This window comes from Pediculus humanus, genomic scaffold (genome assembly GCF_000006295.1).
Source record: "Pediculus humanus corporis 1103172108314 genomic scaffold, whole genome shotgun sequence".
Classification (NCBI taxonomy): Eukaryota; Metazoa; Arthropoda; class Insecta; order Psocodea; family Pediculidae; genus Pediculus; species Pediculus humanus.
In genome coordinates this window covers 96,355-116,275 of record NW_002987883.1, presented here as the reverse complement: position 1 = coordinate 116,275, position 19,921 = coordinate 96,355, and the positions used below count along the sequence as shown (strand labels likewise).

The window sequence follows — 19,921 nt, the reverse complement described above, 5'->3', positions numbered from 1 at the left end:
ATATAAATTTTTTTTTTTTTTTTTTTTTTTAAGAATCGGCCTTTCTACTAATGTACAAATCGGAAAAATTCAAAAAAAAAAAATTCATTTTAACAAATACAATTAATTTTTGTCATAGAGAATATAATTACACATATTTTTTTTTACTCTATGATTCTTTTTTTTTTTTTCTCTTTTTAAAATTGTTTTTATTTTTTTGTTTGCTTTGAAAGTATGGGCATCAAGCAGCTGGAGTGTTGTTGTTGTTGTTGTTGTTGCTGTTGTTGCTTCTCCCCAATTTTAATAAATTTTTGATTGTCCTTTTATCTTTTGCGTTGCTATCTTTTTTACTTAGCGCTAAAGCATATTCGTAATCGGCTTTTTCTTGAGCTTCTTGTTTTAATCTTTCCTCTTCCAATCTTAAACTTTCTTTTGCCGCCCAAGCCATTTGAAATTCTTCTTTCGGCAAAGTTTTCTCAACGTCAAATTTGTTTTCCTTTTCCCTTCCCCGAATCAACAACAATTCGTTTGATTTTAAATTTTTATTCATTTTTTTATCGTCGTCCTTTTTAAAAAAAAACCCATCATCATCATCATCATCACCAACACCCGTCATGATGTTTGAATTTTTATCACTAAACACCGGCGGTTTGGAATGATTCGAAAACAAATTAATTACGTTTCCGTTCACTTTGTCCGATATTGTATTATTACTATTATTATTATTATTATTATTGTTAAAAGAAGAAGAAGATGGCGGCGGCGGCGGCACATCGTTTGATTTTATTCTCCCACTTCCGAATGAAAATTCCGAATCGAAAACGTCAACTTTAGGAAATCTAGATTCAAATGTTTCCCTCTCACTTCCGATCGGGATTTCGTAACTTGTTGAATCGTCATAAAAATTAAAAAAATTTTTATCTGATATGTTTTTCTTTTTATCATCATCCGTGGTCGTGGTGGTGGTGGTGGTACCTTCATCAAATGGATCGATGTTGGCCAAATCGTCGTACCTGTAGTTTTTGAATGGATCTTCCGTGAATTCAAACGATGCATATCGATTTTGAACGGGTAAACTTTGAATCGGAGACGTTGACTCGGTTTGATTATTCAAAATTGGAGGAGAATCCTTTGAATCCGGTCTAAGGCCCCTTCTTGTTCCAGGTTTAGGTTCCGTTTTCAACTGAAGGAATGTAGAATTCTTTAAATTACTGTAAAGTTTAATAATCAACGAAACAATGTTAAAGACCGTCCGACGTCATTCTCGAAGAAAATTGTTTTTTTTTTTTTTTTAAACATTTAAAGCACCTAAGAAAAAAAAATAGTGCATAAAAAACCTGATGGATAGATTTTGATGAATTCGTCTAATCATCATTATCGTCTTGTTGTCTTTTTAAAATTTGAAAAAAAAAAAATAATAATAATAATAATAATAATGATGATTAACTTGTTAATTTTTCAAAATCTATCGTATAAAACATAGACACGGTTCGCGCCTAAAAAAAAAAAAAAATTTCTGATCCTACCGGATAACCACATCGAAGAGAACGCATGCAAAATACCTGAAATGTAGATTCTAGAACAAAAGCTCGATTACTAAAAAAAAATAATAATAAATAAATAAATAAATAAATAAATGAAAATAAATTGATAAACATGCCAAGCGCAGATGCAAAACAACGTGATCCAATCAATAAATGATTTCATCACTAAAAAAAAAAAAAAAAAAACAAAAATAATAATAATAATAATAATAACAATAATAATTTATATAAATAAATAACTAAAAGGTTTGATTCTTTTCTAAATTTAATATTTACAAACAAAATTTAAAAAAAAAAAATATTCTTTTTATCTTTTCACCTGGGGTTTGAATTTGGACGAGGGTGGAGGGAGAGATACGGGAAATGTTCTTGTGAGATTGGGTTGGCTAGTTACGAAGATAGAAGGATTGGAATCGAGGTTACAGGTACTTCGGTAACAACACTAACGAGTAAAACAAAAAATATAAATATAAGCAGTCGAACTACGGGGTTTTTTTTTGAATTTTATAAATGAGGCCTTACCTTGCTATCAAAATTAGCAAAATTAGCAAAACCCCCCGAGTTTCCAAAAGGATCTTGAGAACTGCTAACGGTGGTGGTATCGGGGCTGGGAGTAGGCGGAACGGGAGCCGCCCTCATCGTGGGTTGCACAGGTCTGGGAGGCGCCGGCCTCGGAGGAGGCTGTTTTGACTTCTTTGGTGGCAGTGCAGGACTCGGACTTTCGGGTCTAGTAGGCGGATTGGTAGGTCTTTCGGGAGCATGAAGATTAGCAAAAGGATCACAGCCAAATGGATCTTTGTCAGACATCTATAACAGAAAAAAAAAAAAAGTAATAATCAAAAATTTTTTTTTTAGGTATGACACTCAGAATACGTATTTGATACAAAAAAAAAACTTACATCTATTGGAGTTTTGGCATCAGACCTTCGATTTCCATCTCCAAAAGGATCGAATGGATCACTACTGGTCACAGCTAATAAAATTAAAAAAAAAATATGTTGTAAACATTTAATAATACTGTGCGTTATTTTTATTCTTTCTTTTTTTTTTTCAGACAAATGAAATGCGAAAAATATTTAAGTATAAACAACTAAATACTAACCGCTGCTGTTGGTTGTTCCTAATGCACTAAAAGGATCTCCGAATCCGTCGTCGATTGATTTTTTAGAATCTGTGAAAGCTGAAGTAAAAGGATCTTCATTGCCAAAGGCATTTTCAACGTTATGATTCGAAAAGGCATCTGAAAATTTTTAAATAATAAACATTTTCTTTTTTTTCTTCTTTTTTTTAGGTTTACCTCGTTGCAAACATTATATAGAGTGCAAAACATACCATCAGGGAATGTTTTATTATCGAATTCATTGGTTCCATTAATATTACTAAAAGTATTGTCTTTGGTCTCATCTTCTACTACGGTTAATTTTGTTATTTCCGGATCTCGAAAATCGGGGCCAATACTCAGAGAAGAATCCGGTACCATTGTAGCATCGCCGGATGTTATTGCAGATTCGAAAACAGTGATGGCATCATTCATTTGCCTTTGCATTTCTTCTAATTGGGTAATTTTAGCTTTGACCTGTTTAAAAACACAGATATAATCATTTTTTTTTAAAAAAAAAAAAAAAAAAAAAAAAAAAAAACTAAAACCTTCTAGAAAAAAAAAAAATAAACAATTACTTGGCTAATTTGAAGTTGAGACTCTTGTAGATTTTGACTAAGATTTTCAAGCAATTTTTTATTTTCTTCTTGAAGCTTTTCTAACCTTGTTTCTTCCTGTTTCAAATTTTCAAGCTCTTGCTTTTTACTATTCAATTCCGTTTCTTGACTTTTAAGGGATTCTTCCTGTTCGGCAGCTTGACTCTTGAGTTTTTCAACCTGTAACCAAAATATTTACATTTTTTTTTTTTTTTTTTTTTTTAACCTATTTAAGTAAATCGATTAAATGTTTAATAAGTTATTAAGACTTTGCGTATTTAAAATATTACTGTTGTCAATAAACACATGCCGTTATTTTTATTATTAATAATAATAATAATAATAATAATAAAAACCTTAAAAAACATCAAAATGCCAATCTTACCACTGAAATCTCCGCTTCCACCTCTTTTGTGAGATCACTCAGTTCTAGTTCGACAGATGATTTCTAAAATCAGGATAAGGAGTGCAACACATAAATACATGCAAAATAAAAAAATAATAAATAATAAATAAAAAAACTGGAGCAGTTAATGAAAACAAAAAGAAATAATAAAAAATAAATAAATAAAACGTAGCAATTCAGGCACAAATACATTTTTTCGTCATGTATGTTATCTAATTCACCAATTTTTTTTTTTTATATTAAACAAAATGGTTTTTTTAAATGAATTAATGCATAATCAGAAACAAAGCATTAGATCGCATCATTCTATCACAGACAATTCTGTGAACTTAACCACCATAGCGTAGAAAATTATTTCGTATTCATTTTTAGTAAAATTAGATATTAAAAAAAAATTCATTTTATCAAAATGTTAAACAAGTATTAGTAGTCTTGTAATTTAATAAGTTTTTTTTTTCTTCATTTTGGAAATTATAAAGTAAAAAAAATTTAAAAATTAAATTTAAAAAAAAAAAAAAGGAAATTCAAGACTCTCACTATTTACTTGAAAACTATAAAAAAAAATCCCTAAGGCTACCCCATCTAGTCAAATCAAACAGTATTTTTTTTTTTTTCGACTTTTTGCATTTAAAATAAATAATAATAAATTTAATACGACAATAACTTGAATAAAAAAAAACTAAACTAAACTAATATTTACGGTATTTTTTTTTTTTTTTTTCTTTTTCGTTCTCACCTGATTTTTCAAATCGTTCAACCTCTTTTGGGCTTCTCCCTTTTGATTTTCAAGTTGTTTTAATGTTGCCGCTAATGTGTCGACTTCGCTTTGCAAATTTTTAACTTCGCTATTCTTTATCTTTATATCAGCCTCTTTTTGAGCTATGTCAGCTTCCAATATATTTTTTTCTTTTACTAATTTATCAATATCCGTAGCAATTAATTCTAATTCTGGATTTGAATACGTTGGAGCACTTACTACTTCCTGTAATTAATTAATTGTATATATATAAATATAAATAAAATAATAATTTACAAAACTTTTTAAAACAGATTTCGTTTTAGAGAGAGAGAGAGAGAGAGAAATTATAATGAAAAATATTCCCTGCGCGAAACTATTAATCCTACTGGAATTTATTTTATTAATCATTAGTAGTAGTAGCGCGTATAAAAATTTTGGAGAAAAATTTGTCAAACTGAAGGGTAATAGAACGAAATTTACCGCTGAATATATAGAGTCGGATGAGGATTTAGCTTATCCAGGTTCTAACGAAGAACTTGTTAAAAAAATCCAACAAAAATGGATTTCGTATTATCAGTGCTTAGAGGATCAGGGAAAAGAAATTGTTTATTATAATATATATCGTCTTTTAGAGGGGCAAAATATAATGTGAGTGTCTTGAATGAACTGGTGTGGGTCCCTCAGTCATCGAAATTTCAATTCATTTCTACACAAGTTTTTTACAGATTAAATTGTAATTTATGTGCAAAACCGTTTGAAAACTACGATTTCGTTGAGTGGCACTATAAACCTTTGACGAAGGAATCGAATGCGACAGAATTGGAGCCTTTGGATTTAATGCCGCAAATGGAATATACGAATAATAAAACATTGAAAATTTTTAATGTGATCGAAGGATTTTCGGGACTGTACACGTGTTTTTACGGTAAAAATCCTGTGTCGATATACATACTGGAAATATCTAAAAACGATACAATACAAAAGGTAAAATTTTAACATCACTTGACGAAATAAATTTTCACCAACTTGTAAATTTTAAATAAATTAAAGTACATTTTTTTTTTTTTTTTTTTCCAGGTTGAAATATCACCAATGGATAAAACCGAATTAATAAATTTTCAAAATTTCACTTTCTACATCGATTACTTTTGGACACCTTGGACGGAATGCAGTTATTGCGGTAAAGTGGGAAAACAATACAGGTACGGAACATGTTATGTCACATGGGTAAAAGAAAATTTCTTATCAGGTGAGTGAAAATATAAAATCTATAATTAAATAATAATAATAAGTTGACTTAAAAAAATTTTGTAGTTAAATTCTAAAAACTTGCTCTTGTAGAATATCAGCATAAAAAAAAATTAACAAAAAGAACCGTTACAAATTCAAATTCTGACTTGAAATTTTTAAATGAATTTAAATTTGGGCAATCGGACAAGAAAGCAAATGAAAATCGTACTTTAATTTACGCAAATATCAAACAATTATCGGAAATAATTAACAGGTTTACAAATGGAGTTCCTTGCTTTTCTTCGTATGTAACTAAAATAGAAGTAAATGAAATTCAACAAAGGCCATCGATAAAAGCCAATGTAAAATATTGCATGGTAATTTTCAATATTTTACTTCTTTTTTTCTCTATAATAAATTTACTTATTTAGCCGTAAATTAATGAACAAGTATAAATACGTACTAAATAGGTACCGTGCCCACAAGAAGAAATTTTCGAAGTGATAGATCAATCCGGTCAAGTTGTGGAATACGCTAACAATTCCGCGGGAATTTATTCGGCTTTTCAAAAAATTCCTCCGCCGCCACCGGATATAGATAGAAGATTTTTATCCGTTGATTTCGGTTCGGATGTCATCATTCAGTGCCCGAGGTTTTGATTTTCAACCGGATATTAATATTTAATAAGTTAATTTTGATATAAAACTACTCTAACGATACGAATTTCAGCACGGTACACGAAGATATTCCCGTTATTTGGAAAATCAATAAAAAAATAATTTTACCCGACGTCATTGCAAACGAATCTAATGAAAGAATTACGGTTGATTTGGTTAATAGAATTCACATAAAAAAACTTCGTCTTAAAGACAATCACGTTTACAGGCAGGTATCCTCATTAATGCTGTCAATTTAAACGATATATATTTAAAATTAATCGATTTTCGTGATTCTAGTTGCTGGCAAAAAGATAAGTTAGTGGGTACAGTTCGATTGAACATTGAAAAAAAACTTAAAATTGGTTTCGATCATCATATTACTTTGGTTGGAATTTTAGCTATTATCGTCACTTTTCTTTTGATCGGCATGAAAGTTGTGACTAGAGAAATGCAAAAGAAAAAAATTAAAAACTAACCTCTACGAGACCGTCTACATTTCCTCTCATGCTCGGCGGCACCATTTCTGGAGTAAGACTTTCAGGAGGTTCAATGCCTTTTACTTTCTGACTTATTAACCACATCGCTAACGCAAACTGTTCGTTGTTTAATTTTCCGCTTTGATTTCTATCACATAAACTCCTACAAATCGTTAAATTATAATTTAATTGTAAAATTATTATTATTGGTTTAATTTATTTGAAAATCATATAATTTACCAAATATGAGCTAATACTGGTTGAGGAACACCAGACTGAAGGAAGACATCTTTTATTTCAGATCCAGAAACAAAACCGTCTTTGTCGGAATCAGTCAGTTGAAACAAAGCATCGGCTTTGGCCTTATCTTCAGCCGAAACAACCCAATTTAAACCCATTAAAGATGTTGTCTGTGACTGTGGCATTCCTAATGTGTTTTGATTTAAAATTAATGATGGTGATTGTATGTGCGGTACAAGAGTAGGCTGGGGTGGTAAAGGGGGTCTACTAGGTTGAGGAGGAATATTAGGCAAAGGAGGTATCGAAGGCTGTGGTGGTACAGGAGGCTGGAAAAAAAAATTAGATTAAAAAATATTAAATAAAATTATTAAAAAGTTATTTTTTTTTACAATTTTTTTTAACGCATTCATCAAAAAAAATAAATAAATATTAAATGAATTCGTCGTCAATCAATTACCTTTACAGATGGCATAATAAGATTTGATTGAGATACTAAAGAATCTTTTCTTTTGTTAAGAGACATTAATTCTGGTGGCAACACATTAGGAATCGTGTGTTGTTCTAAAGCTTTATAAACCAAATGCATTGCGATCATAAATTCGTGTCGACTTAAACTACCGTCTTTATCTAAATCCGCTAAATCCCAAATTTTTCCTAATATCTCAACAGGTAATTTTGAATCCATTAAAACGCTGCGAACCTAAAAAAATTGTAACGAAAACATTTTTTTTTTTTTTTTTTTTTTTTTTCGGTTAAAAAATTTTTCCTTTTCAATTGAAATTTTTAATTTTTTTAAACCTGTTTCCCAGGAATTACTCCATCAACTGGTTGCAAAGAATCAAATAACTGATCATATTTTATTTTTTCTGCTGGTTTAATCGACCAGTCTATTTTAGGTTGAGATGTATTTATTATTTTGTTCGGCGTGATTTTCGGCATGTCACCCTATAAAAATAATTTGAAATAATAACAAATAAGTAATTTTAAAATAATTATTGCATTATAAAAAAAAAAAAAAATATTTAATTAAAAAATTTTGGTAGATCGAAATTATTTGCAAGAATATTTATTTTATAGACAAGTTCTTTAATTAAGTTGCCCTTCATGTTTGATTGAAATCACATTAAGGAATCAGAAAAATGAAGGTAAAATTAATAAATTATGAAAATTTATTGAAATCCTATTGTGACAATGATAGAGTAATATTTTCTAGTAATGGATTTTTAAAATTACAATATTTAAATTTTAGTAGTAATTTTTTTTACTTTAAATCAGTTTTTCTTAGAAAATTTAAAAATCAATATCGGTAATCAATATTTTTTATTAAGAAAATATTAGAATTTCCAGTTTTGAAAATATCATGTCATAAATGTAAATATTAATGGTAACTTTCAGGACTTGCAATAAATATTTCATTTTATTTTAGATTAAATTTAAAAAAATTTGAAACCTACTAAATTACAGTTGACTGCATGAGATAAGTATTATTATACAAATATTGAATGAGATAATCTTTTTCTTTTATAAAAGGAAGTTGAAAAATTTAAGCAGCCCACATAATTCAATAACTTTTAGTTTCACTAATCTAATAAAGATTTTTTTATAGAATATTAATTTTAAAATATTATTAATAATATTTTAAAATTAACCGCTATTTGTTTCGAAATCAAACTTACCATTTTCGGAAATGGAACATCTGCCATAATATTGTCCATTGTAATTCCTCTTCCAGCTTGAGCAAGAGCACATAATTTCAATGCTACAAAAAATCCCTGTTTGTTCAAAGATCCTTTTTGATTTGGATCTGATAAGTCCCATATTTTTCCCAAAACAATATCGGAAAGCTTAGATTTCTTTAAAAAATGAGCTGCTTCAAATGCTCCAATTATTCCTTGATTATTTGGATCTATTTGTTGATAATAGGCTTCATATATTGGATAATGGCTTCCAGCCACCTAATAAAAATTCATTTTATAATTAATTATTTTTGCACTATAACTTTACTAATAGAAAATTAACATTATAAAAAATATGAAATATTCGAAAAACAAAAATATTGACAAATTTAAACATCAATTATTTTTATTAATAAAATTAGATGTGTTTATTAACCTTGTGTAACCTAATAAACCACTTATAATAATAATAATATTTTTAAAATCCAAGTAACATATATAATTCATCTAATACATGTAAATTTATAAGGATGTTGTTTAACAAGTGATCACCTGATATTACTTTATAGAAATAAAAAAAAAATATTCTGTTGTGTAAAATCAGTATAAATTTAATGAGTTAAAAGTTATTTAGTAAATGATTTTATCTTATTATTAATATTAACATTTAATACAATTTATTAAAAATATAACTTCAAACATCATTACTTCAAGTCAAATTTGTAAGGATTAATGGTTACAATTTCATTAATATTATCAAAAGATTTCTCAAATCAAAAAAAATAATAAATTTAAAATTGTGCTTATTAATTTCTAACATCATAAAGTTTGTAGGGCCAGTAAAAAGTATTCAAAAATATTAAAACATTGTTTTATTGATTTAAGTTAATCATTTTTACCATAACACCGCCCACTGGAAAACGAATAGTGTTAAACGATGACCTTTGAAAATACTTAAAAAAAGAATGATTTTGAAATGAAATGTTTTAATTTGCATTAATAAAAATTATTACCGTAATCTACGAGAGCAAAAATTAGAATTTTTCATGAGTAGCTTTTTAAATTATTGAAACATTTAAGAACATACCTGCGTTGGTGACGGTAGTGACGCCATTTTTTTGAACAATACTGAAAATTTTTCTATTGGCCGTTAGGAACAGTTTTAGACCTATCATCGATTAAATCAATACGTCACAAAATTAGTTCTAAGAAATGTCTACAAAGCAGCACAATCATTTGGCGCATGATTTTCCCGGGTTATAAAAAAAAAAAAAAAATTAACGCGCCAATTTACCCATAAAAAGTAAATAACGACCCTATTAAAAAAAAAAATATACAAAGTGATTTTCAATTAGTTTCTAAATAAATAAAAAGTATATATATTTTTGAAAAACGGTGACTTAACTAGGTAAATATATTTTAAACTTTATAATTAATTAATATATACTAACCTTTTAAACAAATGAAAATTTTATTCAACTAAAAATTTATTAACTTATTTGATATGATTTTAAGGAGATTGAAAAATAATTAATAAATTTTAAAAAATAAACATTTTAATAATTTATTCAGATGTATTTAAATTATAAAATAATTATAAAAAATGACTACTTTCCATAAAAGTAATTACGGGAGCTGATCTATTGTCTCTTTTTTTTTCACCGGATGTTAATTTAGGAAAATTAAAAATGTCGGCGCAACTCATGGTCACTTTTTCACTCAATTTTTCCTTTAAAAAAAAATTTGTTTTATTAGTTACCAAAAAAAAAAAAAATAATAATAATTTTGTACGTTTGAAGCATAACATTTAATTTTTTTTTTTTTACCTGAGGTAACTGAGATGAACTAGACCGTAAAATATTTTTGTTTAACCCACAATAATTTTCTGGTTGAGTAATTTTATTTAAATTTTGTTTCTTTCCAGATTCTCCAGCTGGACGACGAAGAAGGTCTGGAGTTTCGGTAAGTCCTTTAATTAATATTTTTGTTTTTAAATATTTTTTTTTTTTTTTTTCATGAACAAAATATGTTTAATAATTTTCAGTTTGACTTACTGTCAGTTCCTAAATCATCTTTAAACATGTTTATAACATCTTTTTTTATTCTAGCCAGCCTTTTAGCTGAATCTTCTCCAGTCAACCAGTAAGTTCTCATTTGTCCTTTTCCCTAAATTTTATATTAAAAATTATTTTAAAACATTTTTTTTAAAAATTCTTATTACAAAACTTATTACTTTAATAGTTGTCAAGCCTCTTTCTTCAAAAAGGTAGCCTCCCAATCTTTCCAAAAGAAATTTTGTTGCTTCTGATATATGAATTTTAAAAGCTTCTCCAGAAGACTCCATTCGAGATGCTGTATTCACTGTATCTCCAAACAAACAATACCTTGGCATTTTTAAACCTACAACTCCAGCCACACAGTGTCCTAAGGTGTAAAAAATTTTTTTAATCATGTAAGTTTTGCTATTAACTGTAAAAATTTGTAGTACCCGAATGTATTCCTATTCGAAGTTTTATAGGTTCTCCACGGCGATGTTTAATTTCAAAACAATTTATTTTTCTCAGCATGTGTAAAGCCATCGATGCAATTTCTCCAGCGTGACGATCTCCATTTCTTATCGGAAGGCCTGATACCACCATATATGCATCTCCAATTGTTTCAACTTTGTATACATCGTAATGAGAGATGATGGAATCACAACAAGTATACAAATCATTGAGGAGATCTACAACCTGAATTTTCGTAAGTTATTAATTTTTCCGTTAAAATGATAAAAAAAAAAATTTTTTTTAAATTCAAATTGAAAATGTACCTGCAGGGGCGTACTTAAAGCTGAAAGTTCCGTGAAACCTACAATATCACTGAAGTAAATAGTCACGCAATCAAAACTTTCTGCTTCGACTGGTTCCCCCCTTTTAAGAGACTCGGCCACTGATCTACAAGAATATAATTTATTAAAACAATTAATTTTTATTCAAGATTAAGGAAGATTCTCTAAAGATTCTGGGTAAGTCTAAAAGCTTTTTATTGTTTGCACTTACTTGGGCAACATTCTATGAAGGAGGGCATCAGTTTTTTTTTTCTCTTCAGTCAATTGATCAGTTCTTTCCGAAACAAGAGCTTCTAAATTACTAGCATATTTTTCCATTATCGCAAGCATGTTATCAAATATGTTAGGCTTCCTATTTTCATATAAACATACATAATTATTTAAAATTAAAAAGAAAAACACGAAAAAACATTAATAATTCTTTAAAATTATACGGTAATATTTACAATCCAGCCTGCATTTCCTTTAATTTTACTCTTACATATCTAATATCGGGACGTTGTTCTGGATCTTCATCCCAACAACTTTCCATGCATTTTAACACATATTTCTCAGCATCGATATTTTGTGTTTGCGGTCGAAAAGGTTTACCATTTTGATAACTTTTAACTTTTGTAATAATTTCTGTAAAAAATTTAATAATGTTGAGATTAATGTAAAAAAATTAGACATTTCTAAAAAAAATTTTTAGTCGTACCTGAAGGGGTAAGAGGTATATTACCCCAAGGACCGTGTTTACCGATTATTTCGTACAAAAGAATTCCAAATGAATACACGTCCCCTTTTTGAGTACCTCTTGGAAAGCAATTAGGATTTCTTAATAATTCTGGAGCAGTCCAAAGTAAATTTTTTTCCTCTTTATCTTTTTTTCTTTCTTCTTGACCGGCTAAATCAACGTAATCAATTATTAAAAATTAATATAATAATTATTCAAGTAGGAAAAAAAAACTTAAAAATACCTTTGAATTCGTGCAAACCGAAATCCGACAGAAGTAAAACCCATCGGCTATCAATTAAACAATTGCTGGATTTTAACCTTCCGTGAGAAATAATGTCGGAATCGTGAAGGTATATTAAACCTTTTAGTAGGTCGGATACCAAAGAAGACACAAACATATTATCCAAATGTAAATCCTTATTTGCTAAAACATCTTCCAAAGACCCTTTTGCGCAGTAGGGTGTTATAATACAGACATTATTATGATCAACACAAGCTCCGATAAATTGAATTATATTTTCATGACTTACTTCTCGAATCTAATTTAAAAAATAATTAAAAATTTAATTGTTTTTTTAATCTTTTTTTTTTTTTTTTTTAGAAATTATGTAATTTAATAACTACCTGTTTTAATTCTTTTCTTATGTTTCTCGTAAGATCAATGTTTTTTTTATAAATAGGTTTAACAGCAACAATGTTGCCTTTGTACAAAGCAATAGTTGTAAAAGCTCTTTTTGGAGCTAATTCGGCAGCAGCGTCTGGAGCGATCGAAGAATTAATTTTTTCATTCTTTGTATTAAACTTAATTTAAAAAAAAATATATATATATATAATTAAAAATCAATTTGTTTAAAAATTTAAATGAATTCGAAGTAAAATGTGATATATTACGAGAGCTTTTTCCGTGTCGGATTCATTTACTCCTAACGGTATTAGCGTAATGTCTTTTCCATCGATTTTCCAAAGCAAACATGCCAATTTTTGTTCGTAACGATAATGCCTTGAAAAAGTAATAAATTAAAAAAAAAGAAAATTGATACTTAATAAAAATACTAATGTGTGTGTGTGTGTGTGGGGGGGGGGGGGAGGGGAGCAATAAAAATAACAAAATTAATTGTTTTAGTTACTTAAAAGCTAATATAAAACCAATTAACGTAAAGAATGCAACAACGATGACGGTGATAACAATACGCCAATCGGTTTTATTTATGCATTTTTCACCTCTGAATCCACAAATTGGTTCGGCTCTTGGTGGATTTCCTCCCGCCCACATAATCGGACGATTTTCATTGTAATATTTAAAATTCTAATTAAAAAAAAAATCAAAAATATAATTTAAATTATTATTAATTTATAAATTTTTTTTTTTTGTATTTAAATGTATTTCATTTTTTTTTTTTACAGGTAAATGTGGAATCGATGATGAACTATTATATTGAAAAAATCCAACAGGTTGCATGGATAATTGAATCGTATTATTCAGCGTATTATCTTCCATCAGAGCAATAACACTATAATTTCCTTCCGCATCCCCATTACCATCAATAAATACCTGATTAAAAATTTAATCAACAATGAATGAGATAAAATTAAAATTTTTTATTCTGTTAATTTTACCTACGTCGTAGCCCTGCACGGAATGATACGTTCGATTCCATATTTTTTTTAAAACTTCCCTACCGTTCCTCGGATCCTGACCCATATTTATGACTTCTGTTAATGCTTTCGCATAAATCATGACGGCATCGTACAAATACATGGCATGAATAGGAACGGATATGCTGTCGAAAATTGTATTATGGTAAGGAACACTAAACGTTTTAGCAGAATACCGTTTTATATTTTCACAAATAATTCTATGAAAAATAATAATTTTTTAAATTACATCAGGTTCAAATATTTTTATTTGTCAATTGAATTGCATCTGACCAAATATAAGTTGAGAAGTAATTTTAAAAAATGCTTACTGGTAATCAGGATTTTTAGGGTGAGATGGAGTTAATTTCAAAACGCTTTTAAAACCCATTATATACTCGACATCACCGGATTTATATTTCAAATATGGATCTATGTAGGGCCTTGCAACAACGTTAAATTTACGATCTGGATCATATATTTCATCGTCTACAGAAATTATTACATATTCTCCTTTATCTAATAAATGACGCATTTGTAAGCACTTGACGAAATCAACCAAAGCAATGTGTTCTCCTATGAAAACGTAAACTGAAAATCAATAAAAATATAAAACTAATATAAAATGAAAATTTATATTTTTATAACGGTAAAAAAAAAAAAAAAAATTAAATAAAATGAACCTCTCGTGCTTCGATACGTTTCAAAAACTATACTATCCATTATTTTTATATTTCTAGGAATGTAATCGGAATATAGTTTCATATCGGCTATTATCATACCGTACGATTCAGCAAGACTCTGAAAAAACAAACGAATTTTTTCAAATGTTTTAGAATATAAAAAAAGGGAAATGAGTATAATTTTTTAATAATGTAAGAGAACAAATACTTCAATAGCATCTCTGACTTCTTCCACCCAAGCATGACTCTGACAAACAACCATTGTAAAACGATGCCAATTAAAAGCTTTCAAAAGTGACACAACCGATTTAGAAACTTTAGATGATGGAGGTAAAGTTCTTGCAAATGTTGAAAAAATTCTTTTGTCTGAAACTTTAGTATCTGCACATTTCTGTTTCAATAAAAATTATTACTATAATTACATTATTGGATAAAAGCGTTGTTGCTGTTTTTTTTTTTTTGTTCATATTATTGATTGTAAGTATAATAAACTGTCAAAAAAAATTATTTTTTATCATTTCTATGTGTATATAACTCACGTAAGATATCATTGGTAAATTCCAAGCAGCTGCTACTAACGCTTCAGAACTGCACGTATCATCTGGTCCTATAAAAGCAATGGACCCATTATCCCTCATTTCTGTCATTTTTTCAATAGCACAAGCCGCAAAAGATATTGATCCGTTTGATGGAGTTTTTGTACCGATATCGGCAGCAACATAACGTAATTCGAGTCCTGCATAATCCATTATTAGTAAGTTTTGATTTAAATTATATATATATATAAACTCCGATTATCTAAATACACTATTTTAAAATGCATAATGAAATAAATTTAAAAAAAAAAAAAAAACAATTGATAATAATGATTTTACCTGGTAATAAATTAGGATCTTTATTTACGGCATCAATGGCTAAAGGTAAAGCCCCTAAACCAACTTGACTATGTCCATAAGATCCTAAAAAACCCAGAGTAACGTAATTTTTTTTACTTTCATTTTTCGCGATACCTATCATGGGGGGAAAAAAAAAGCAAAAAAAAATATCAGCAAAAATAATAATAATAATAATAATAAAAGTAAAAAAAAAAAAAAATTTTTTTTTTTTCAATAATTATTACTCTTTTTATTTTTTACGCTTTTAAAATTGTGTAAATTTTTAATTCGGGCTAAAAAAAAATTTTTTTAAATCATTTAAAAATGGAAAATTCGTAATCCTTTGACAATAAAAAAAGGCTTAAGGGAAAAAGTTACCACAAAAAAAAAAAAAAATAATAAAAAAAGTTTTCCTCGTTTTAATACAATTACTTCTTTTGTATAGGCCTATTTTTGATTTTTCAGGGTACTATTTAACACAATTTAAAATTTAACGTTAAAATCAAAAAATAATCGTGACGTCATTAACTTGTTAATTACGTCACGATTATTATTTTTTTTTTTTGGAAAATTTATTTGCCATGTGCATGTGTGTTAATTTGATTCGAAAAATTAATTATTATTATTACTCGCGATATTAATAACATGAATTTTTACTTATGCCTAAAATTAATACATTAAAATAAATAAACAACTTAAATAATTTTATTAACAAAAAAAAAAAATTAATTAATTAAAAAACAATTCGATTAACATAAATATAAAATTTAATAAACTCACCTATTTCATTATTATCAACGGTTTTAGATAATCCATATTTTACAAAAATTAAAAACATTAATAAAAATAAATAAAAATCACTTATAAAATAATAATAAATATGAGTCTTAAGCATTTTATTAATATTCAATTTTTATAAAATAATAATAATATTAAACAACATTTTTCAAAAATTTATCATTATTTAACGTTCGATAAAATGATTCTAAAAGAAAAATTTACGTAAAAAAAAAAAAAAAAGAAAATGTGGTTTGGAAAATTTATGTAAAAAATTAAATTGTAAATATTTATAAGTTTTTTTTTCAATACCGCAAAAAATATAAGATTAATTAATTAATTAATTAATTAGGGCTTTAAAACAAACGGTACATATATTTATATATTTAATTAGACACACCCTTAGTTAATATTAAAAAAAAAAATTGATGATGATGATGATGATTTTTTCAATGATGATGATGGTTGAATATAAAATTAAATATATTATATAAAACATTAATGATAAAGTAATTGTAATTTGATACTGATTTTTAAAACGCCAATAAAAATACATAGGTAAAAAATTATCGTCCGACATTAAATTTTTTTATTTTTAATAATTTAAAAAAATTTTTTTTGACGTCATACGTATAACACGTATGACGTTTAAATGGAAAATGTAAGTGATAGTCATTAAATAAATAATACTGGATGTAACAAATTTTTTCCAAAAACTCTTGAACTTGAAAAAAAAAATTTTTTTGTTTACTGTTTGTCATTAAAAACAAGCGATCATCATCATCATCTTTCTTTTTTTGGCAAATTAAAAAAAAAATGTTTTAGTTTTGAACAACTTTCTTGTTGACGATAAAACTTTTGTTAAATTATAATTACAAAATATATGACGTAATACATATTCTATAAAATATTTTTATAATAATAATAATAATACTCGGATAATTAATCAAGGGTAGAGATATGAAATTATTATTTAACTGGAAAATACGTAGGCTCTTTTCACATTTGTTTTATCAATACTTTTTAATTGCTTTTTTAAACTAAATTATTAATAATTAAAATTATTAATAAACTAAAAAATAATTATTATTATTATTGTAATATTATACTAATATTGTTTAAAAACGTATAAAGTCACAAATTGTTTTGTTTTTGTTTTTTAAACTAATTTTTAACGGCAACCATTTTTAATTTTACTTTAATCGTATTGAAGACGGTAAAAAATTGAATGAAGAAAACGGTTGGAAAATGATTTTCACGTACGCAACATCCGAAGACTGAAAAATTTTCATCAGGTTGAACGATGACATGAAAACTTCTGTAACGATACACGCAAACTCATCAGGAAAAAAAAATTTTTTTTTAGGGAAAATTCAAAAACCTAAAAAGTAACTTGTTTAAATTTAAAAAAAAAAAAAAATATATATATATATATATATATATATATATATATATATAATAAAATTCCAGTACATTGCCCTAAAAAAAGTTAAAGTTCAAATTGAGTTCATAGACCTCTTATATTATGATTTCTATACTATTATTATTATTATATTATAAATATATATATATATATATATATATATATATATATATATATTTTTTGACATTGTTAAAAAAAAATAATTTTTATAATTTTTTTAATAATAATTAATAAAGCTTTTAAAATAAGTGACAAGAAAAATCTCACGATTATAATAAAATTTTTAAAAAATTTATTTATTATTATTATTACTGAGAAGCAGACGAAAACAATTATTAATATAACAATATGTATACAAGCGAACAAAACACTTTTAAAAAAAATTAATAAAAATAAATTTTATTATTAAAAAGTCATTTAAAAAATATTTTCGAGCTTTATTGTAAAAAAAAAAAAAAAGAAAACGAAGGGGGAAAACAGGGAGGAGGGGGGAATGTACATTTAATAAAAAAAAAGAAAAACAATGATAATAATAATAATAATGATTTTATAAAAAAAAAACAATTAGAAAAATTATTAACGTCACGTCGTGTTTTTTTTTCTTTTAAACAATTCTTTTATTTATAATAAAATTTAATTCATTCATTACGTGTAACGACGTATTTTTTCTAATAAATAAAATTAAAAATTAAAATGGCCGTACGTAAATAAATAAAAAATAATCAACGATAAAAAAAAAAGTAAAAAGGATTAATTATTTCGATTAATTATTTTTTTTTTTTTGTTAAATGAAATTTTTTATGTATAAAATTTTACCAATGATGTTTTAACGACTTTTTCCTTTTTTTTTAATGACAAAACGAATAAAAAAGAGAGAGAGAGAGAGAGAGAGAGAGAGAGAGAGAGATAGAAAATCAATATGGCAAACGCGCAAATTTTTTTTTTTTTTATAAATATTATGAAAAAAAATAAAATTATTAAATTTTATTAAAAAACTAAAAATCTTTAATTCGCACTAAAAAACTAATTAACCAAATTACAACGCATGAATAATTAAAATCTACTTTGTAAACTTTAATTAAACTCAAATCAAATATAATTAATATGATGAAATCGTATATATACAAAATAAATAAATAAAATAAATAAATAAATATATGTATTACTTTGGCCAATTATTTAACAATATAAATGTAATGCAATGGATTTTAATTCAAAATTCGTTATTATTATTATTATTATTTTTCTATTACAAAATTAATGTTTATTTAATTTAGGGAGATTAATAATAAGGACAAAACCTTGTTTGGATAATTTAAATAAATATTAGCAGGAAATTTTCAATTTTTTTTTTTTTTTTTAATAATTTAAATTAATAAATACGAAAAAAAATTGTTTTATTATTTATTTGTTAATAATTTCGGTTGAATTTGAATTTTGTACTTTTGTACAAAAAAAAAAAAAACCGTTTATGGATTGTAAAAAGAAAAAAAAAATACTAAATTCGACTAATTCTAACTTGAGTTTTTCCCCTTTGAAAACTAAATGTTACGAAAAAAAATTTTTTTTTTCTTTACTAAACAGTTTTCTTTTCGATTCGAAATAGAATTTTCTAAATGAAGAAGAAAATTTTCATTTTTTTTTGTTTGCCAACTCAAATAAATTGATCTATAAATTTTCAATTTTTGAAAATACACAAAATTACGATAAATTACAACTTTTTAAAAAAATAAGAAAAAAATAAGAAAAATTTGCAATAATGAAGTTTAAATAAATAAAAATTTAATTAAAAACAAAAATTTTAACAAAATTATAAAACAAACGCAAATTTTTTTTTTTTTTTTGTAAGCAACAAACACAAAATTTTTTAGTTTAGCTTTCGTATTAACGACAAACTTAAAACATTTTTAAAAAAAAAAAAGTTTGAAAATTTAAACTAATATTTTATATTTCACCTTATTATTATTATTTTTTTTTTTTTTATAAAAACCGCGCGAAAAAAAAAATTAATTAAATAAATAATTAATTCGAAAAGTTGAAAAAATTACTATCAAAAAAAAAAAAAAAAAAAAAAGAAAAGTTTTTTTCATCTAACCAATTAACGAAAAAAAAAAAAAACAATTTAAAGTCCAAACTTTAAACTTGTTTTTAAACTTAAAAATTTATAAATTTTCTTTTTAAACCATAAAATGTCTTTTCCCATTTCTATTTTTTTTTTTTTTTTTTTAAACTTTAAATAATTTTATTTATAATTAACTTACTAAATTTTCTTTTTTTTTTTTTTTATAGCACGTAAAAACATTTTTGTAAATGTTAACAATTTTTACTAATCCTTG

The 19,921-nt window shown here is 26.0% G+C and overlaps 2 protein-coding genes across 2 annotated transcripts; both read right to left on the bottom strand.

The window, feature by feature from the left end:
- Positions 1-220: 220 nt before the first annotated feature.
- Positions 221-8,683, bottom strand: Phum_PHUM591970 (eps-15, putative; the record flags this gene model as incomplete). The annotated part of the gene is made up of 15 exons (XM_002432514.1): positions 221-1,190; positions 1,317-1,368; positions 1,427-1,475; positions 1,843-1,965; positions 2,046-2,330; positions 2,423-2,496; positions 2,626-2,763; positions 2,856-3,099; positions 3,201-3,398; positions 4,361-4,606; positions 6,729-6,891; positions 6,969-7,294; positions 7,426-7,668; positions 7,767-7,913; positions 8,645-8,683. 15 exons carry the CDS (start codon positions 8,681-8,683, stop codon positions 221-223), a joined length of 3,297 nt encoding a protein of 1,098 aa, XP_002432559.1.
- A 2,146-nt stretch (positions 8,684-10,829) lies between these two features.
- On the bottom strand, positions 10,830-15,527 carry Phum_PHUM591960 (Guanylate cyclase 32E precursor, putative; the record flags this gene model as incomplete). Its single annotated transcript, XM_002432513.1, has 17 exons — positions 10,830-11,068; positions 11,133-11,376; positions 11,457-11,580; positions 11,686-11,826; positions 11,921-12,098; positions 12,172-12,360; positions 12,434-12,731; positions 12,817-12,993; positions 13,084-13,192; positions 13,320-13,498; positions 13,595-13,744; positions 13,814-14,048; positions 14,160-14,418; positions 14,511-14,628; positions 14,719-14,901; positions 15,050-15,246; positions 15,386-15,527. 17 exons carry the CDS (start codon positions 15,525-15,527, stop codon positions 10,830-10,832), a joined length of 3,162 nt encoding a protein of 1,053 aa, XP_002432558.1.
- Between the last annotated feature and the right edge of the window lie 4,394 nt (positions 15,528-19,921).